The following is a 15,079-nucleotide window of genomic DNA, read 5'->3' as shown; positions in this document are numbered from 1 at the left end:
TCTTCATGTGATTGCTAGCAAGGTTTAACCAATTACTGTGCATTTTCGTAGAGGGCTATTTTTAACTCTTTGGTGCTGGGAATATATTTAAAAATAACACTAATACCTTGATCTTCAGTGAATGAAGGTCTTTACCAAAGAGAGAAATCGTGCAACAATACACTGGTAAGCCTAAGTATTAAGCTACAGCCTGAAATAATGACCTGACACTTCTTTCAGCCAGCCTTTGAAGGATGAAAGAAGATTTAAACATAACTGAGAACTGTACAAGGCAGATTGCAATCTCTGATGGGCAGCATCTTTCAAAGAGACAAGATCTGAAATAGCTATGAAAGGAAAGTAGAAAAGGGAAATCATGCTCTGTTCTGTCAATAGTTACAAGAGAACGAAGGAAAGTGAGATTTTAAAAAAACAACACCCAAACTAAAAAACCCCAAGTACATAGTCTAGAAGCAAAGAGAGCTGATTAGTGATCAGTGTTCATTTTACTGGGACATACTTCCTAGCTACAAATATATATTGGTTTCCTTCTTGGTCTTCCCAGCTACCTGTACCTGAGGGCTGTTCCCTCATTATACAGACAAAATGCAGAGAGGACGCCGAAATTTTCTTGTTTCTCCTAACCCTGCATTTTCCACAATATGTAACATAATATCATGCAAGATCCTTGAGTTGCCCAAGACCCAGAAGACCCAACCAATGAATTGCTGTAACACAGTGGGGCCGTGTGAGGATACAGCAGTTTGGGTGGGCTGTGCTGTTGCAGGCCCAGAGCTGGGTCAGATGGACTGCCTCGAGCGTCTCCACCCTTCCCTCCTCAGCACAGCCTTCTCTGGGGTTAGCTTGGACAGAGTGTGCGTATGGCTGAGCCTAAACAGTCAGGGTGGGATTAATTACTTAAATATAAGCAACCATTACTATTTTCAGTGCCCCAAGACATCTGAGACAGCCACACTGAGCTGGCAGATACAGCATAGGACTTAGAGAAGAGTAGTGCCATTCTGGAGTGGCAGCTGGCAACAAAGAGATGATCCCCAGATAGCCCCCTGGACTGCCTAAGATGGCATTAGAAGCTTATAAACAGGTAACTGGATCCCATCCTCAGCATCTCTCTGTAATTCTTGTCTTGTCAGTGCATCTCCTTTCAGCTTCCATGTAACTTGTGTGTCTTGCTTTTTACATTAACAAAGAGTGAATAAATTAAACCTGGGCAAAGCCATCAATGTAATCACTCTGGTTAAAAATGTAAGACTTAACAATACACATTCTGCATCTTTGGCTCTTTTATACTTTATATATTTGTATGTTATCACCTGAGGAAAACAAACGTCTTGTTGAAGGCAGTTAGACCTCTGTTGTAAGAATTTTTAATATCCTTTTTCCACGTGTATTTACTGAGGATGGGTATTACCACTAAAGAACTCCCATACTGATGTAATTATATCACATGCTCATTCACAGCTACCTTTTTTCCTTTTGTGAATTATTTCATTAAGATTACATTCAAAATAAAAACTTTTTTATATGCATCAAGAACAAGCCAGCAAGGATGACTGGAATGGGTAAAAATGAAAAAGCTAAATATGCAGGTTAGAAGATCCCTTTTTATGCAAGACTCATAAATTCTTTGGTCTCTGTCTGTGCTTGTGGTGAAACCATGTTTTTAAATGATTTTACCTTACCCTTTGTGGCAGGGATGCCACATTGCCATACCTATTTCACTAGGAGTTCTGACTACTCTGTACTTCCTCCAAGTTGTAGCAGGATTATTGTTTTTCATATTAGTGAAACTTTCTTACCCATAGCAGTTACAATGAATAGATTACATTAAAATACAATCACAGCAGCTCCATAAATTGACAGAGTCTGTACAATATATGTTTGTTTTACTTTAAAAGAATGGTGTTTCACTGCTTTATTGTCTTCTGGGTGTCTTTTGCTGAAAGTGATAAAGCTATTCTTTGGCACAGCATCTCCTCTATATTCTGCACCGCTGTGCTTTAAATATCCTAACAAAACTCTGTCACAGCTGCATTCTAGCAACCTAAAATGTGGTTGGGATGCAGAAACTTCTGCCTCAGTGTGACTGAAATGCTCAGATGTTTCGCTAGGGATAATGTGTATTCTGCCAGCTACGCTGACATCTTGAGAGCATGGACTGACTACTCACATGGAACACTGGACTTTATTTGCTGGGGTTTTTTAGTCTGGTTTTTTTTTTTAATTTCATCATCTCATAAAGAATCTGCTTTTCATCAGTGTCTGTGACATTATCAGAGTGGGATACAAGGCTGAATATGTGAGATTTGCCAGTACGAGAATCATCCTCAATTTTGGAATTCAGGTCATCTCACAAACACTGAAGTCTTGAAAAATATTTGCAACAGAGCTACAGTGAGATTTTTGTCTATCTCTGAAGGCCTTAGGAATTAGGACTTCATCTAAAGTCATACTAATGACACATATATGAAGTTATACTTCATCTGAAACATACTTATTTCTAATTATCTGAGATACACAGACACAAAGATGACAACATCCACAAGGTTCCACTGGCATGGTAGTGAGCTGGGGAGCCAAGTGAGCATGAATTTGCTGAGGACTTTTGAAAACTCTCCAAGGCTCAGTGTTCCTTGAAATCTGCAGGGTTTGGACACACTGCAAGCTCTATTCTGTAGCAGTTGAATTGGAACCGCAGACTCCATTTGGGGATAACATTTGAGAATCTCAAGCAAAGTTTCCTCCTGTGGTTCATTCGATGACTGGTTTTTGGTGGGAGGCAATAATGTGGGCAAGGAACTTCTGTGAGAACAGAATCCCCATAAACGCCATATATGACAAAATTCATTCGAGATGAGGTTATCTGTCAGCTTGTTTCCTTAAAAAACTGTACATAATGGAAGACTTGTAAAATATACAGCAAATAAGTATACAAAGAATAAAACCTAAGTTATGCCATGATTATGAATTTAAACAAGTTGTACTGGGGATCAAAGAAGGTGCAAAGTGAATAAAAGAGACGTTGAACTTTTGTTCAGCACAGCCTCATTTTTTAAAAACGGGATAAAAATAGAGAGGAAAAAACAAGTTCCCTTCATTCAGTTAGCACATTTTTCCAGAAAAAAATATAAATACTATTTCTCCATCACCTTGGCATGCACAGATCTTTATAGCACACACTCAAAATAAAGGCTGGTAATTGAAAACTGTACGGGCAATTACTACAGTTAGAAATCTGAGACACTCCAGTGAGCAACCACAGACTTTACACCTACAATGAGCTAGATTCTGAACTATTAGCATCTCTGTGCCTCTGATTAACTCTGGTGTGACTGAGAATGCCACCTATGGCTGAAACAAGGTGTTTCAGCTGGTGGCTGGCTCTCTCCTGCAGAGTAATTCCAGCCAGCCAGTCCTTGGTGCTTTGGAGGAGATGGTTTTTAGAAGTCATATGGAAAGTCCAAAACTGAACTCTGAGTTGCGCATAGCTGCCAGCTGGTAGACATGAGTTCCCATGGTTCATGAGTGTTGGAAAATTAATTCAGCCTTCATCATTGAAGTGAGCTGCCATTTTTTATAATACTGATTTATATTGATGTTTTTCCACATTGCTTCTCCTTGCTGTTCAGGGAAACAGTGAGTACTTTTTGTGTCCAAATGGATCAGAGCTAATGAGTTCCAGGTTCTTAAATATATTTACCTGTCTATTTCTTTTCTAGTGGGAGATTGGTATCTGAATATCTCTGTGGATCTGAGTTCAGTGCCTTGCTGGAAAAGCTGGATTTCAGACTTCATTTTCTCCTTTACTCATGGTAAAATAACTCTTCCAGGCTAAATCTTGCTTCAAGTTAATTAAATAGATGTTAATATTCCTGGTGACTTCAGAGGAAGAGAGATCCAGCTCAATATGTAATAAAAACGTAAGAGTAATAATTTTTCTAATACTAATTTAACTCAACTTCATGAAATGTCTAATACTTCGTGGTATTTTTACTTCAAAAGTATTTCTATTTAAAGCTACTCACCATGAATTCACCAATTTAAGTAGATGTGTCATTTACTTCAACACTTTTGAGAAGCTTGAGTATTTATTTACGTAATAAATGCATACTAAATGTCTTTATTCTTCCACACTGACATTTCTTTTCCTTGAGATCTGATTTTAAAAAGTAGTTATCTGTCATAAGCTAACTGGAACAGAATGTGAAAATTATGCACAGTTAATAAAGAAATGAAGTACGTAATCTGTCAGAGCAGATCCACCGATCCACGCTTTGTAAATCGGTGCTCTTCTGACAGGGATAGGTCTGTGTTCTGTTCCCGCTCTCAGAATAGGATTTTACTCACCAGCTACACATTTTTGTACGTATGTCATGTAAAGTGGGAAACACCTAATGAAACATTGTAATTTTTACAGAAATATATTTAATAAATTGTTAAGAAGTTTGGTTAATTAAAAAAACATGTATTCAAATTATTGTGTAAATGCAAGCCACTCATCTTTTCTGTGCAGGCTACATTCAAACTAAGGAGACTTCAGGCAAGAAAGTCACCACTTCTTTCTAAGACTACTGTTTTCATACATGCAGAACCTTGGTATTACCTTTCTGGAGCAACTGCCTGTGCCAAGGGTACCAGGCTGTCTTGATCTGTCATTTGTAAACAGAGGCACCTAGCATGGGGACAAGACACTGCTGCAGCGAGACAAAAATTCTGCCTCTTCTTGATGTTTATAAATTCTGTGAGCTCATTTCCACCCTCAGGGATATGCTGCTAGATGGCAACTCTCCAAATGTCACACGTGTATAACTGACTGCAGTGACCTCTCTGACACTGGACCTTGGGTTCTCTGAAATTCCCCTGGGTCTCAGGGAAGGCACCAGAGGTGCTCCATCACATCATTCCAACCAGAGCTGTCCATCACTCTTGCAGGAGTGTTGTGAACAGTTGTCTTGATGTTTGTGGCTCTTGGAACTCCCTCTCCTCTGTAACAGAAAGACAAATATGTAATTCTAACATAGCAATCCAGCACATCTGGGGGAGTAGAGTTGGCGAAGCAGTTGTTAATCACCCAAGCCTTCCCTTTTGTGGTTTAGAGTGAGACTCTTGTAGTTCATTGGAGTGGGGAGAAGAGAACCAAATCTTTTCAGAAGGCCACTTCATTCTCACTCTCATCAAGGGCGTAATGTTTTTCTGGCCTTCAAAATGCTAAAGCAAAACTGGTGAGCAATTAGAAAGGAAAGCAGGATGGTTATGCAAATATGGTCACAGAGAATGAGACTCATTTCTCATTTAATTGTAGGTGTGGGATGCATCCTACAGATTAGTATTTCTGCATTGAAGTGAATACGTATAGATGCCTATATGAAGGTAGTACCCAAGCTCATATTAGGCAACAACGTGGAGCTTCAGCTCTCTAACATATCTCTGCACATACACGCTATAGTTGTCTAAGTCAGACCCTGCTTCCTGATTCACTTAAAAGTCAGTGGTGAGAAATAGATACTTTTAGGGCATGATTCATTCTATCAGTGTAAAGTACCTAAAATAGATTAATAACTCTTGCTTTATGAGTCTAGCTGAAGTACTCGGATAGGAAATGGGTATGGACAGATGAATGCCAAGGAATGGTTGCATAGTCATTACATGCATGTCTGTTGTAACTAGAACATTTATCAATGATCAGCCCACCAATACCTCTTTCTAAAGCTACATGATTCCTACCCACAGCCTTCCCACTGCTGAATGCCCTCTGTATCTCAAAACACTGTTTTTTGACTTAATGCTCCCATATGTACATGCCAGTCTCTTGTGCACACTTTATAAAGCAATCAGGTTTTCAATAGAAACTCCAGCACTTATGTTACAAAAATTATACTGGGCAGAAGAGCATGAAATGTTCTTTAGGATATATTTCTGTCTTGGCAAAGAGAGGGAATGAATGATCTAATGGGTCTTTCCATCTGTAAGTCAACATTCAGCTTCCCAATTGTGACAGTCTTTTTCTTTCATAGGCATTAAATGTATTTGTTTTTGAAGATGTCTCTTATTAGTACCTTCTTTTTTGCAAGATGATATAAATTTTTACCTTTGAAGTGGCATTTTTATAATTCCCACCAGACACATCAGATAACTTAGGAACCTCTTGCATGGCTAAATGCTCTTTGCCACAGTGTGCATAGTCAGTTAGATCACTCTCAGTCAAAAGCCCGTTGAGACTTGAAGAAGAACAAAGGATAGCAACATTTTTAGCAGATTTATATTTGTCCCAGCTTGATAAGTTGAAAAGGTCATTAAACTCTGTCGGCTCTGGGAAAATACTTTATTATTGTAAAGGAACTCAGGCCAGCATAAGCTGGACATAATCCTGTATCCAAACTGGTAGCTGACAATGTAGACAGAGTCAGATTCTTAGTAATACCTGTTTTGGAAGGTGCACTAGAAAGCAAATTTTATAAAGTATATCAAAATTAATTACTTCTGAATCACATGGGTTCTAGTATTTATTCAGGCAGTTAAACTGTGGTTGACAATATTGATTGAGAAAGATTTTGGGCTCTCTCTTATTTTGCTTGATGTATGAGGTGTGTTTGATGATAACAATTCCAATGCCCAAGACAGTTGAATATTTTGCTGTTGCTGGTTCTACCTGGGACAATTTCAGAAGTGTCTGAAGAAAGCTGATTCCCAGCTATATTTGGAAACCCTCATAATAAAACACCTTTAACTTGGTCTCCCATCGAAATGTTCTTGCTAGTTAGACTTAATAGGATCTCCCTACCTCCCTGATATAGACAAAAATATTGGTGAATGTATTCCAACACAAACCTGCTAATTAAAATGAAATGGTGATAACACTGTGCTGCTATCTACCTGCTTGTTTAAGTAATTCACCTGTAACTGTCTGTGTAGGCTGAAACTGAGCTATAGTGGATGATGTTTTTAATCCACAGCCCGTAAGATAGTTGAAGCATTAGCTAGAATTGTATTGAAGGTCCTGTGGGGTCTACATTTTTACTGAAAGGCTGTGATGGTTCTGTTTTAGCCCTATTTTTTATCTTAGATAAGATCTTAATGTAATGGAAAATAAAATTAAAAATACTTTTTCCTGCTTTCCTGGTAGGAAGGATTAGAAGTGTTTCCACTCGAAGGTCAGTTTAAGCCTAAATAACTGTTCTCCAGGTTCAGCCACCTTGACTCCATAGGTGCACAACCTGAAATGGTTGATTCAGCCTTGTTTTTCTCAAAGAGAGCTAAAGGCCAAATGCTGGGTCAACCCTGATGAGGAGCTGAATACCAGAGAGATTAGTGTTTGTGTTTCTCCTAGAGATGAATGTAAAAAGCCGAGATTTTTAGTGGCTGTTGCTGATCTGTTGATACTTACCTGGAATTAAAGCTGTCTCTGGAGCATCATGCAAAAAAGCCCCCAACTTTTTGCAATCTTTCTGTTCTGTCCTACTTGTAGCTGCCTTGGTATGTTACAATCTGCCTCTCTGGCTGCTGAACTTTTAGTTATAACTTCAGATCATTTTGGTCAGGAGGTTCTAGAAACTCATTAAACAGTGTTATAATTGCACATGCAGAATGAAGGAAAACAAATACAACCTTAATTTTCTGAGTCCATTAGCCAGCTCCCTTGATTCATTTATCTGGAGGATTGAGAATGCCAGTTAATTTCATTTCCACAGTTACATTTTCCAAAATCATCGAAAGACTAATCAAAAGCTTGTAGCTAATATTTGCGGCTTGTTTGGTTTTCTCCTGTTGTTTGAACTGCTTCCAATATATCTTGCCAGTGACATTTCTCCACCAAGCAGAATAAATACCAAAACTATAGAGAAATAGTTTTACTGAAGAAAGCAGAAAATGTGTTTCCCTGTAAATACAAAGTTTCTCAAAGTCACTGACATCCTTCTGTAACTTCCATGGCAAGGAAATGACAGAGCTGGAATAATTGCTTACTGAATAGATGCAATATATGTAATTCCAGTACTGTTCCACAGTTTGAAAGATAGACTTACTTACATTTTTTAATCCATTTTTTGCTATGAAAGATTGGGTGGAAAAGAAAATCTAATCCTCTTGGACTGTCTTGTTATTATTGGAAATTTTATTTGTGAGATCGCACTGCATGACCCTGAGTTTAGGCTCTAGGTCCCTCTTTTATTTATGATAAAAAACAATCTCTTCCCCTTAAGTGTTTGGAATCTAAACAGACAAGGTACAATGATTGTTCTTGTTATATAAATTAAATACTGAGGCACAGAGCAGTTCAGAGCATATCTACAATTCAGCAAGCTGCCTTCAAAAGAGTAGGCAGTGAAGCAATATCACTGCAGCAATCTGCATGTGTGCTAATTAGTCTGGATGGATGATGCAATTTCATATTTATATTGTATCTGAGGTTCTAGCTAGTTTTGTATTAGCCACTTTGGAGCATTATGCATTGCAAACAGATCCGAAGTGATTAAGGATCATGCAGTCAATGTTGGAATTGTGGTTAACCTCACTACCACTTTTTAATTTCCTTGTCTTCTTCATGTTGCATGACAAATATTACAGACTCATACATCAGTTTAGAGGAAGAGATCTTTGAAGGGCATATGGTCCAATAGCTTGCTTGGAACAGGGCTGACATCAGTTTGTTGAGGTTCCTTAAGGCTTTGTTTGATAACTCATCTTGTGAAGATTCTTTTAATCTATATTTAGTCAGAATTTCTCTTGCTATGGACTTGTGTCCATTGCTTCTTGTCCTTTTGTTGGGCATCTCTGAGAAGAGTGTGGCACCATCCTCTCCACCACTCATCAGGTAGTTGTAGACAGCAACTGAGATCCTTCTTCTCTCTGTCTTCTGCAGGCTGAACAAACCCAGCTCCCTTCTCCTCTCCATATTCTCCAACCATTAACAACATTGGAATGGTTGGGCTTGCTCCACTACGTCCTTGTACTGGGGAGACAAGTCTGTGAGACCATGAGTCTGTCTAAACCCATGTGGGTTTGGAAGAGATAAATTGCATTAATCTCTTCTGGAAGCAAGCTCCATTATTAAGGTCCAGGCCTTGTGGAATTTTTGCCTCCATTCCAGAACCTAAGCTAACAAATTCTTGACTCCAGTAGCTGGTGGTGTATATGCTGATGAGCTGGAGCTCTTTCCTGTGCATACCCGGGGTTACCTCATCTGGTCCTGTAAAAGGCTTTGAAGATCAGGTCTAAGACCTTCATAATGACTCACATAAAAGCATTGTGAGAGAGAATATGTGAATATCTGAGTTAGGAAGAGCCTGGTGAGAGAGGTGGCAGCTTTCAAGGCAGTTTTAGTGCTACTGAAAAAATCCAGCTGCAGTTTTACACTCACAGCTACAGCTGCAAGAGGATAGTATAGATACAGATGTGGATAAGGAGTTCCAAGAGGAAGATGAGTATTAGGAGTAATTGCTTCAGGATGAAATTTTATTCTGTTTCGGGGCATTTAGAACAAGTATCAGTTGGGGAGGAGGTGCCTGTGCTGGAGACCTGTGGTGACCAGCAGCAGTGAGAAGTGAGACAGGCACATGGAGATTTTTGGGTTTAATCTGTTAATCACATGGCTGTCAGTGCGGGTGTGCTGTCAGAATTACCCTAAGCATGTGCTTTGAGAGGAATCATGGATTCTGGCTGACTCTCTTTTGTCAATGCTCGTGATGCACAGGAACATTCACAGTGACACAACCTGCTGAGCTCTGCAGGCTGGTGTTTATTTTGGTCAGGGTTTTTTCCAGTGTGGCACTGGTTTTGCATGACCTGTACACTTTGGGATTAAAATTACTTGGTTTCACATGTTGGTTCACTGAATGGAAAGGTCAGTATTGGTAACACATTTTTAGTTTGCTTTCACTGTTCATAGAACACTGGTTGGGTTTCAAAGTAATGCTGATTATTTATCCACAGATGCTGGTGAAGGAAATGTGTATTGTTGGGAGTTTTTTGTGGCTTCCATGAATTTTTACATTTGCAGAATTTGCACTTTCTGTTTATGGGCAATTTAGTGCTTTTTCTTCCAGGGGTGTTCTTCATGTGCATATGGAATCTATTACACATGATTTGTAGATCCTTTGTAGATTTGAAAAACAATGAAGAATGGGATTTCACAATATAGGAACTATGAACTAAAGTAAAACAGCCTAAAAATTTGGAAACTGTTTGTCTTCCTAAAAGTGGAAATACATAAATAGTTTGTAAACAGTGCTGGCTGTAGGGGTTTTCACAAAAGAAAATGGGATAGCCATCTGCTAAACTTTAAGGTTTGGGGTCTTTCTCATAATGACTGTGGCAACGTGTCCTCTTTGTGACCACTGAGTAATCTTAGATGTTGGAGTCATGTGGTTCCATCAAAACATTTGGGAAGGAGTGTGATGAAACCCCCCACTTTTCCAGCCCGCTGTTTCTGTTGCCAGGATAGAAAAATGTGCTGTGGGAAGGTCTTGTGGTAAACAACTGTTCAGGAACATGAGCTCTACAGAGCCTTGGAGAGAGACTACTGGACTTTACCCTTGATACAGATATGCTGGGTCCCAAAGGTGGAGGAGGTGGATGACATGCAATGACTTTCAAAGAGCATTCTAATCTGGTTTGATAATCTGATTTTAGCCACTTCCTTGGTCATGAACTTTCCCTCTTAGTCCCTTTGTGCTTTCTGTTTCCCCTCCAATTCCCTGCCAATTCTAAACCACTTTTCCTTGTATTTCAGAGGCTTTCCTGAAGATATGAACATTCCTTGTTTCAGTCTACTCTTCCAAGATCTTCATGTGCTGTGGACTTGTTAACATGTATTTAAGGATCTCAATGCCTCCAGTGAATACTGTCACGGGGAAAATAACATTATTTTTTGCTCAATATCTGTGGTGTCAAAGATTTTTTAAAATATCGATCCAACAACTTTGAGAAAACCTCTACAGATCTTTTTTTCTGTCTTGGAATTTGGCCTCACCTTTATTTCCATGGTCTTGGTAATATTAGTGTAGGGGATCTAATTAGCTCATGCCCAAAAGAAGCATTTAGAGTGTCCCCATGGGGCAAGAGGCCAAGGGATAGGATGGTTGTAGACACAGCATGTAAGACCTAGGTCACATCTTGGTCCCTCTTAATCCCATCTTGTGGCTTGTGAATTTTGCTGTTGGTGGGGTTTGCTTTTTTATCATGATTGTCAGTCTGCCTGAGGATGCTATGGTCTGTGTTTAAGGCCTGTTACTTGTGATGACACTTGAAGCAGATATTCTGTGATCCCATCTGAACTATGTCTATTATGTGATTAGGCCAAATCTCCTGTCACAACACACAACTTCAGAACAACTATTCTTCTCCCTTAATGGAGAGATGTGCGGCCTGATCAAAGGAAACATGTAATTATAAAAGCTAAAGTGAACGCAGCAAAGTATAATTTGCTTTTATTCATTGGATTTATGCCTTCTCTGAGTATCTGAGAGGACAAAGACATCTACCTGGAGTCTGGATGAAAGCAGTCCTTTCTTGTAAAGTCAAGAGCTCTACTAAGACACCATGTACCTGGAACTTCCCTTTATAACTCTCCTTATGCTCTCAGCTTTTCTTGTGCTGTCCTTGTTGCTCTGTAATGACTCAGAGGCACCTCTGGAATTAGCAATGGTCATGTGTTCCTAATGCCTCTGGGCCACTTAGCTCCTACCTAGGCATTTTCTTATTTCTCAAATGCATTTTTAGTATCTTTCTACTGATCAGAAATCAAATGACACTCTGAGATTGGCAATGGAAAAGAATCCCTTTTCAGAATTTGCACTGTTACAGATCTGCTCTGAGAAACTGCAATAAGTGCCTGCTTATTCTGTATGTGCTACCTACAGATGCAGAATTCACTGGAATGGGCGGCAGGCAAAAGGAATCCCTGTTCAGTCCTCATTACTGCTTCTGAACTCGTGTGAGCTCATGCTTTTCCTCACTTGCCCACTTTTGGGGAACTTCAGCCAACCAGCCCTGGTATTTCAGAGTGTCTGACCCACAAGGAAAGATGGATACAATCGAGCACTCAGGTGAAGGAACAGTCTGATCAGAGTAGTGTGAAAAGCTGTGTGAAGATGGTCAGTGTAGTTCAGAGCAGGCATGCAAGGGCCACATTACCACAGTTACAAACCAGCACAGTAATTCCTCAGTTCAGCCATCCTGACTACTGCCCATATAGAGGAAGATCTTTTTTCCTGAAGAGAACCCAGTTTGTAACAGATAAAAATCCTGAAAAAGCAATGTCAGAGAAATGCAGGTTGGAATTAGATGGATACAGACAGCTCTTTCAGTCGGAAAACTGATGATGTTATGGTTCCATTTTTATTTTTAACCCAGAAAACACAGAATTGCAAACAACTATTCCTTTAGAGGCAGTGGAAACTCTTGAGATTCAAATAGACAGTAAGGTTATGACGAAATAGTCTATTTCAGTACACTCCTCAGAGGTAGTTGTTGCAAGGTTAAATATGTAATCTCACATCATGGGAGCACCATAGATACATGGATTTTCCTATTTAAAACATGGATATGAACAAGAAGTTATAAATTGTTTTGCACTGAAACTCAAGGTCACTGCCAGCCTGCTGGAGACTTGCCGCTGCTGCTGCTGCTGCTGTGTGGGGCCACCAGCGGTGGGTACCACTGCCCTGGTGCTGCTGTTCACCAACAGAATCCGGGGGACATTCCCTTCAGTGTGCACACGTAATGTGCGAGCACGAATGCTTTCCTCCATGGCTCTTTGTAACGGGAAATGCCGACCCTCCACCCGCACTCAGCCCCGTTCTGGTGTCTGGATGGTTGGAGCGCGGCGCTTGGTTTCCCTGCCTGCCCGGCGCGACCGCAGCCGTGCCCCACCGATCGTCCCCGCTCCCGCACAGGCCCTGAGCCCTCCCGCCGCTCGGACTCCGCACGGGCACGGTCACACGGGGGGCAAACGCCGGCGAGACCCCCGGGGCAGCGCTCCGCGGGGCACCATCGCTAAAGCGAACCCTGCCCGGGGGATGGCAGCAGCCTTCCCCGCACGGCCCCGGGGTGGGGGCGATGCCTGCGGGGAGACCACCCCGCCGCCAGGTTCTCCTCGTCCCCGCGGCCCCCGGGCGCTCGGAGCGGGGGCGGGCGGACCCCTCCCCTCCCCGTCCTCCCCGCCCCTGCCCCGCATTGGCTGCGGGCGCTGACGGGCAGCCGGGGCGGCCCCTGCCCGCGGCCGCCCAGGGGCATTGCCCGCACTGGGGGTCCGGCCGCGCCGTGGAGTGGGGCTGCGCCGAGCTGAGCAGGGCTGAGTGGAGCTGCTGCCGCCATGGGGGTGGAGATCGAGACCATCTCTCCGGGAGACGGTACGAGGCCGTGGGGGGAGCAGCCCTGCGGTGCGGGGACGGGGGCTCCCGGTCCGGCCGGGCACCCGGGAGCTCCGGCAGCGGAGGAGCCGCGTCCCCGCCGGCGGCAGAGCGGGCAGTGAGGAGCGCGGTGCGGGGAGGTGCGGGGGCGGGAGGGGAGGCACGGCCGCCCCCGCAGCCCCCGGGCACGAGCCCCGATGCGGGAGGGGCGGAGCGCGGCGAGGCGGCCGCCCGGGGTCGCGGCGGCGGCGGGGGCGGCGAGGGGCCGGGGTTTCTGTGGCATCCGCTGACAGCTGCACAGCCCGAGCGCGGGGTCAGCGCCGGCGCCCGGCGAAGAGCCCAAAGTTTCCCCGGTGGCGAGCCCGGCCTCGCCGGGGGCACCGGCCGTTCGTGCCAGCATCCCCCGGCAAGGCACAGCCGCCTCCCGGTCTAGCGTGGGATGCTGGCGAGGGCTGAGGTCCAGCCCGGGTGGCAGTCACCTCCCCTTGGCGCACGCTCGCCTTTCCAGAGCCAATTTGCGGTGGTGTGCTCTTCTTTGGAATTATAATATAATTCCGTAAGGTTTTTGTGTTTTGGGTTTAAGAGAACGTAATTTCTAACATACATATGTAGCTGTAGAATAGGCCGGATTCATCCTTGGGTGATATACAACCATAAATAATTCGTTCAAGTTGATTGCGGCTTAAGTTTCTTGGCCCAGTATCTTTCCTTTCTTTGTGTATGCTTTTAAATTGGCTTCTCCCTCTTGTGCTGTTTAGCTCTAGGGATAGAATTCTTCTCTTGGTTGCACAGATGTAAAAGAAGAGTACTTATACCCACATAAGTAATGGTGCTGAGTTGGGAGTAGGAAGGAGGGTGGAACTACCTCACAGTAGTACTTTCTATCTCTTAAATAGAACAAGACTGTCATTGTAATATGCTATTCCAGATAAGGTTATATGGATTAGTTCTCTTGATTGCAAGTCTTAATCAAAATCAGATGACTTTAGGTACTCTCTTAAGCCACAGTGAATCAGTGGTCTTGCGAATCTCTGCTTTTAATTTGGCTTTGATGTGAAATTATGTAGCTTCATTGGCTTTGCTGGTGGTACACTCACACTGCAGTGTGTGTATCCATAAGGTCTGAAACTGCTTTTCTCAGATCTCTGTATAATAGTGCATCACTTTAATGATACCTGCTTTACCGAGGGTAGGATTCATCTCACATAACTTTTCTCAGGTTAGCTGGCTAGTCTAAAGCAGTCTTCTGGGTTTTATCTGTGGTCATCTCCAGAGAATAATTCATCTTGTCTTTCCCTGGATAGGCTGGCTTTCTCAGAAAGCACTGCTAATTCTTTGCTGTCAATAGAGGAAGCCCAGGAGACTGGCATACGATAGTTGCCTGTGGTTTAGATGGCTGAATTTAAAAGAGATGAATCCCACTTTAGCATACCATGGTGCCCTAACTGGATACATACTGTACTAACTGGATACATACTGGGGTATTCCAGCCAGCCAAGCCAATGAATGAGGCTGTTCAGGTGGTGCTTGGAAGCACCACTTTCTCAATTTTTATGTTGTAAATCTTGGTTCATCATGCTAGCCTGCCTTCCTGCCACTTACTGCTCATGTGGTTTTGGCGTGTAAGCCCTAAGGCTGTAGCTTGTGTGTCACCTGCTGGTTTATACCCCGTGAAGCGCCCTGTTATGCAGAACTTGTTACCATGTTAATTCTGACCAAAGGGCCAGAAAGCC

General features: G+C 42.5%; 1 protein-coding gene across 2 annotated transcripts in view; it reads left to right on the top strand.

Annotated features, from left to right (window-relative positions):
- Window positions 1-13,188: 13,188 nt before the first annotated feature.
- Window positions 13,189-15,079, top strand: part of FKBP1B (FKBP prolyl isomerase 1B) — a 44,998-nt gene continuing 43,107 nt past the window's right edge. The window contains exon 1 of one of the 2 annotated variants that reach the window (XM_042032919.1): window positions 13,189-13,346. In XM_042032919.1, coding sequence (XP_041888853.1) covers window positions 13,310-13,346 — 37 coding nt within the window. In that variant the 5' untranslated portion in view covers window positions 13,189-13,309. The remainder of the gene's footprint in view (window positions 13,347-15,079) is intronic. The other variant, XM_042032918.1, reaches the window with a different exon arrangement.

This window comes from Corvus kubaryi, unplaced genomic scaffold (assembly GCF_017639235.1).
Source record: "Corvus kubaryi isolate FWS band 111438036 unplaced genomic scaffold, C.kubaryi_AGA036_p1.0 37354, whole genome shotgun sequence".
Lineage (NCBI taxonomy): Eukaryota > Metazoa > Chordata > Aves > Passeriformes > Corvidae > Corvus > Corvus kubaryi.
The sequence above is the reverse complement of the archived record's forward strand: the minus strand, read 5'-3'. Positions and strand labels throughout refer to the sequence as shown.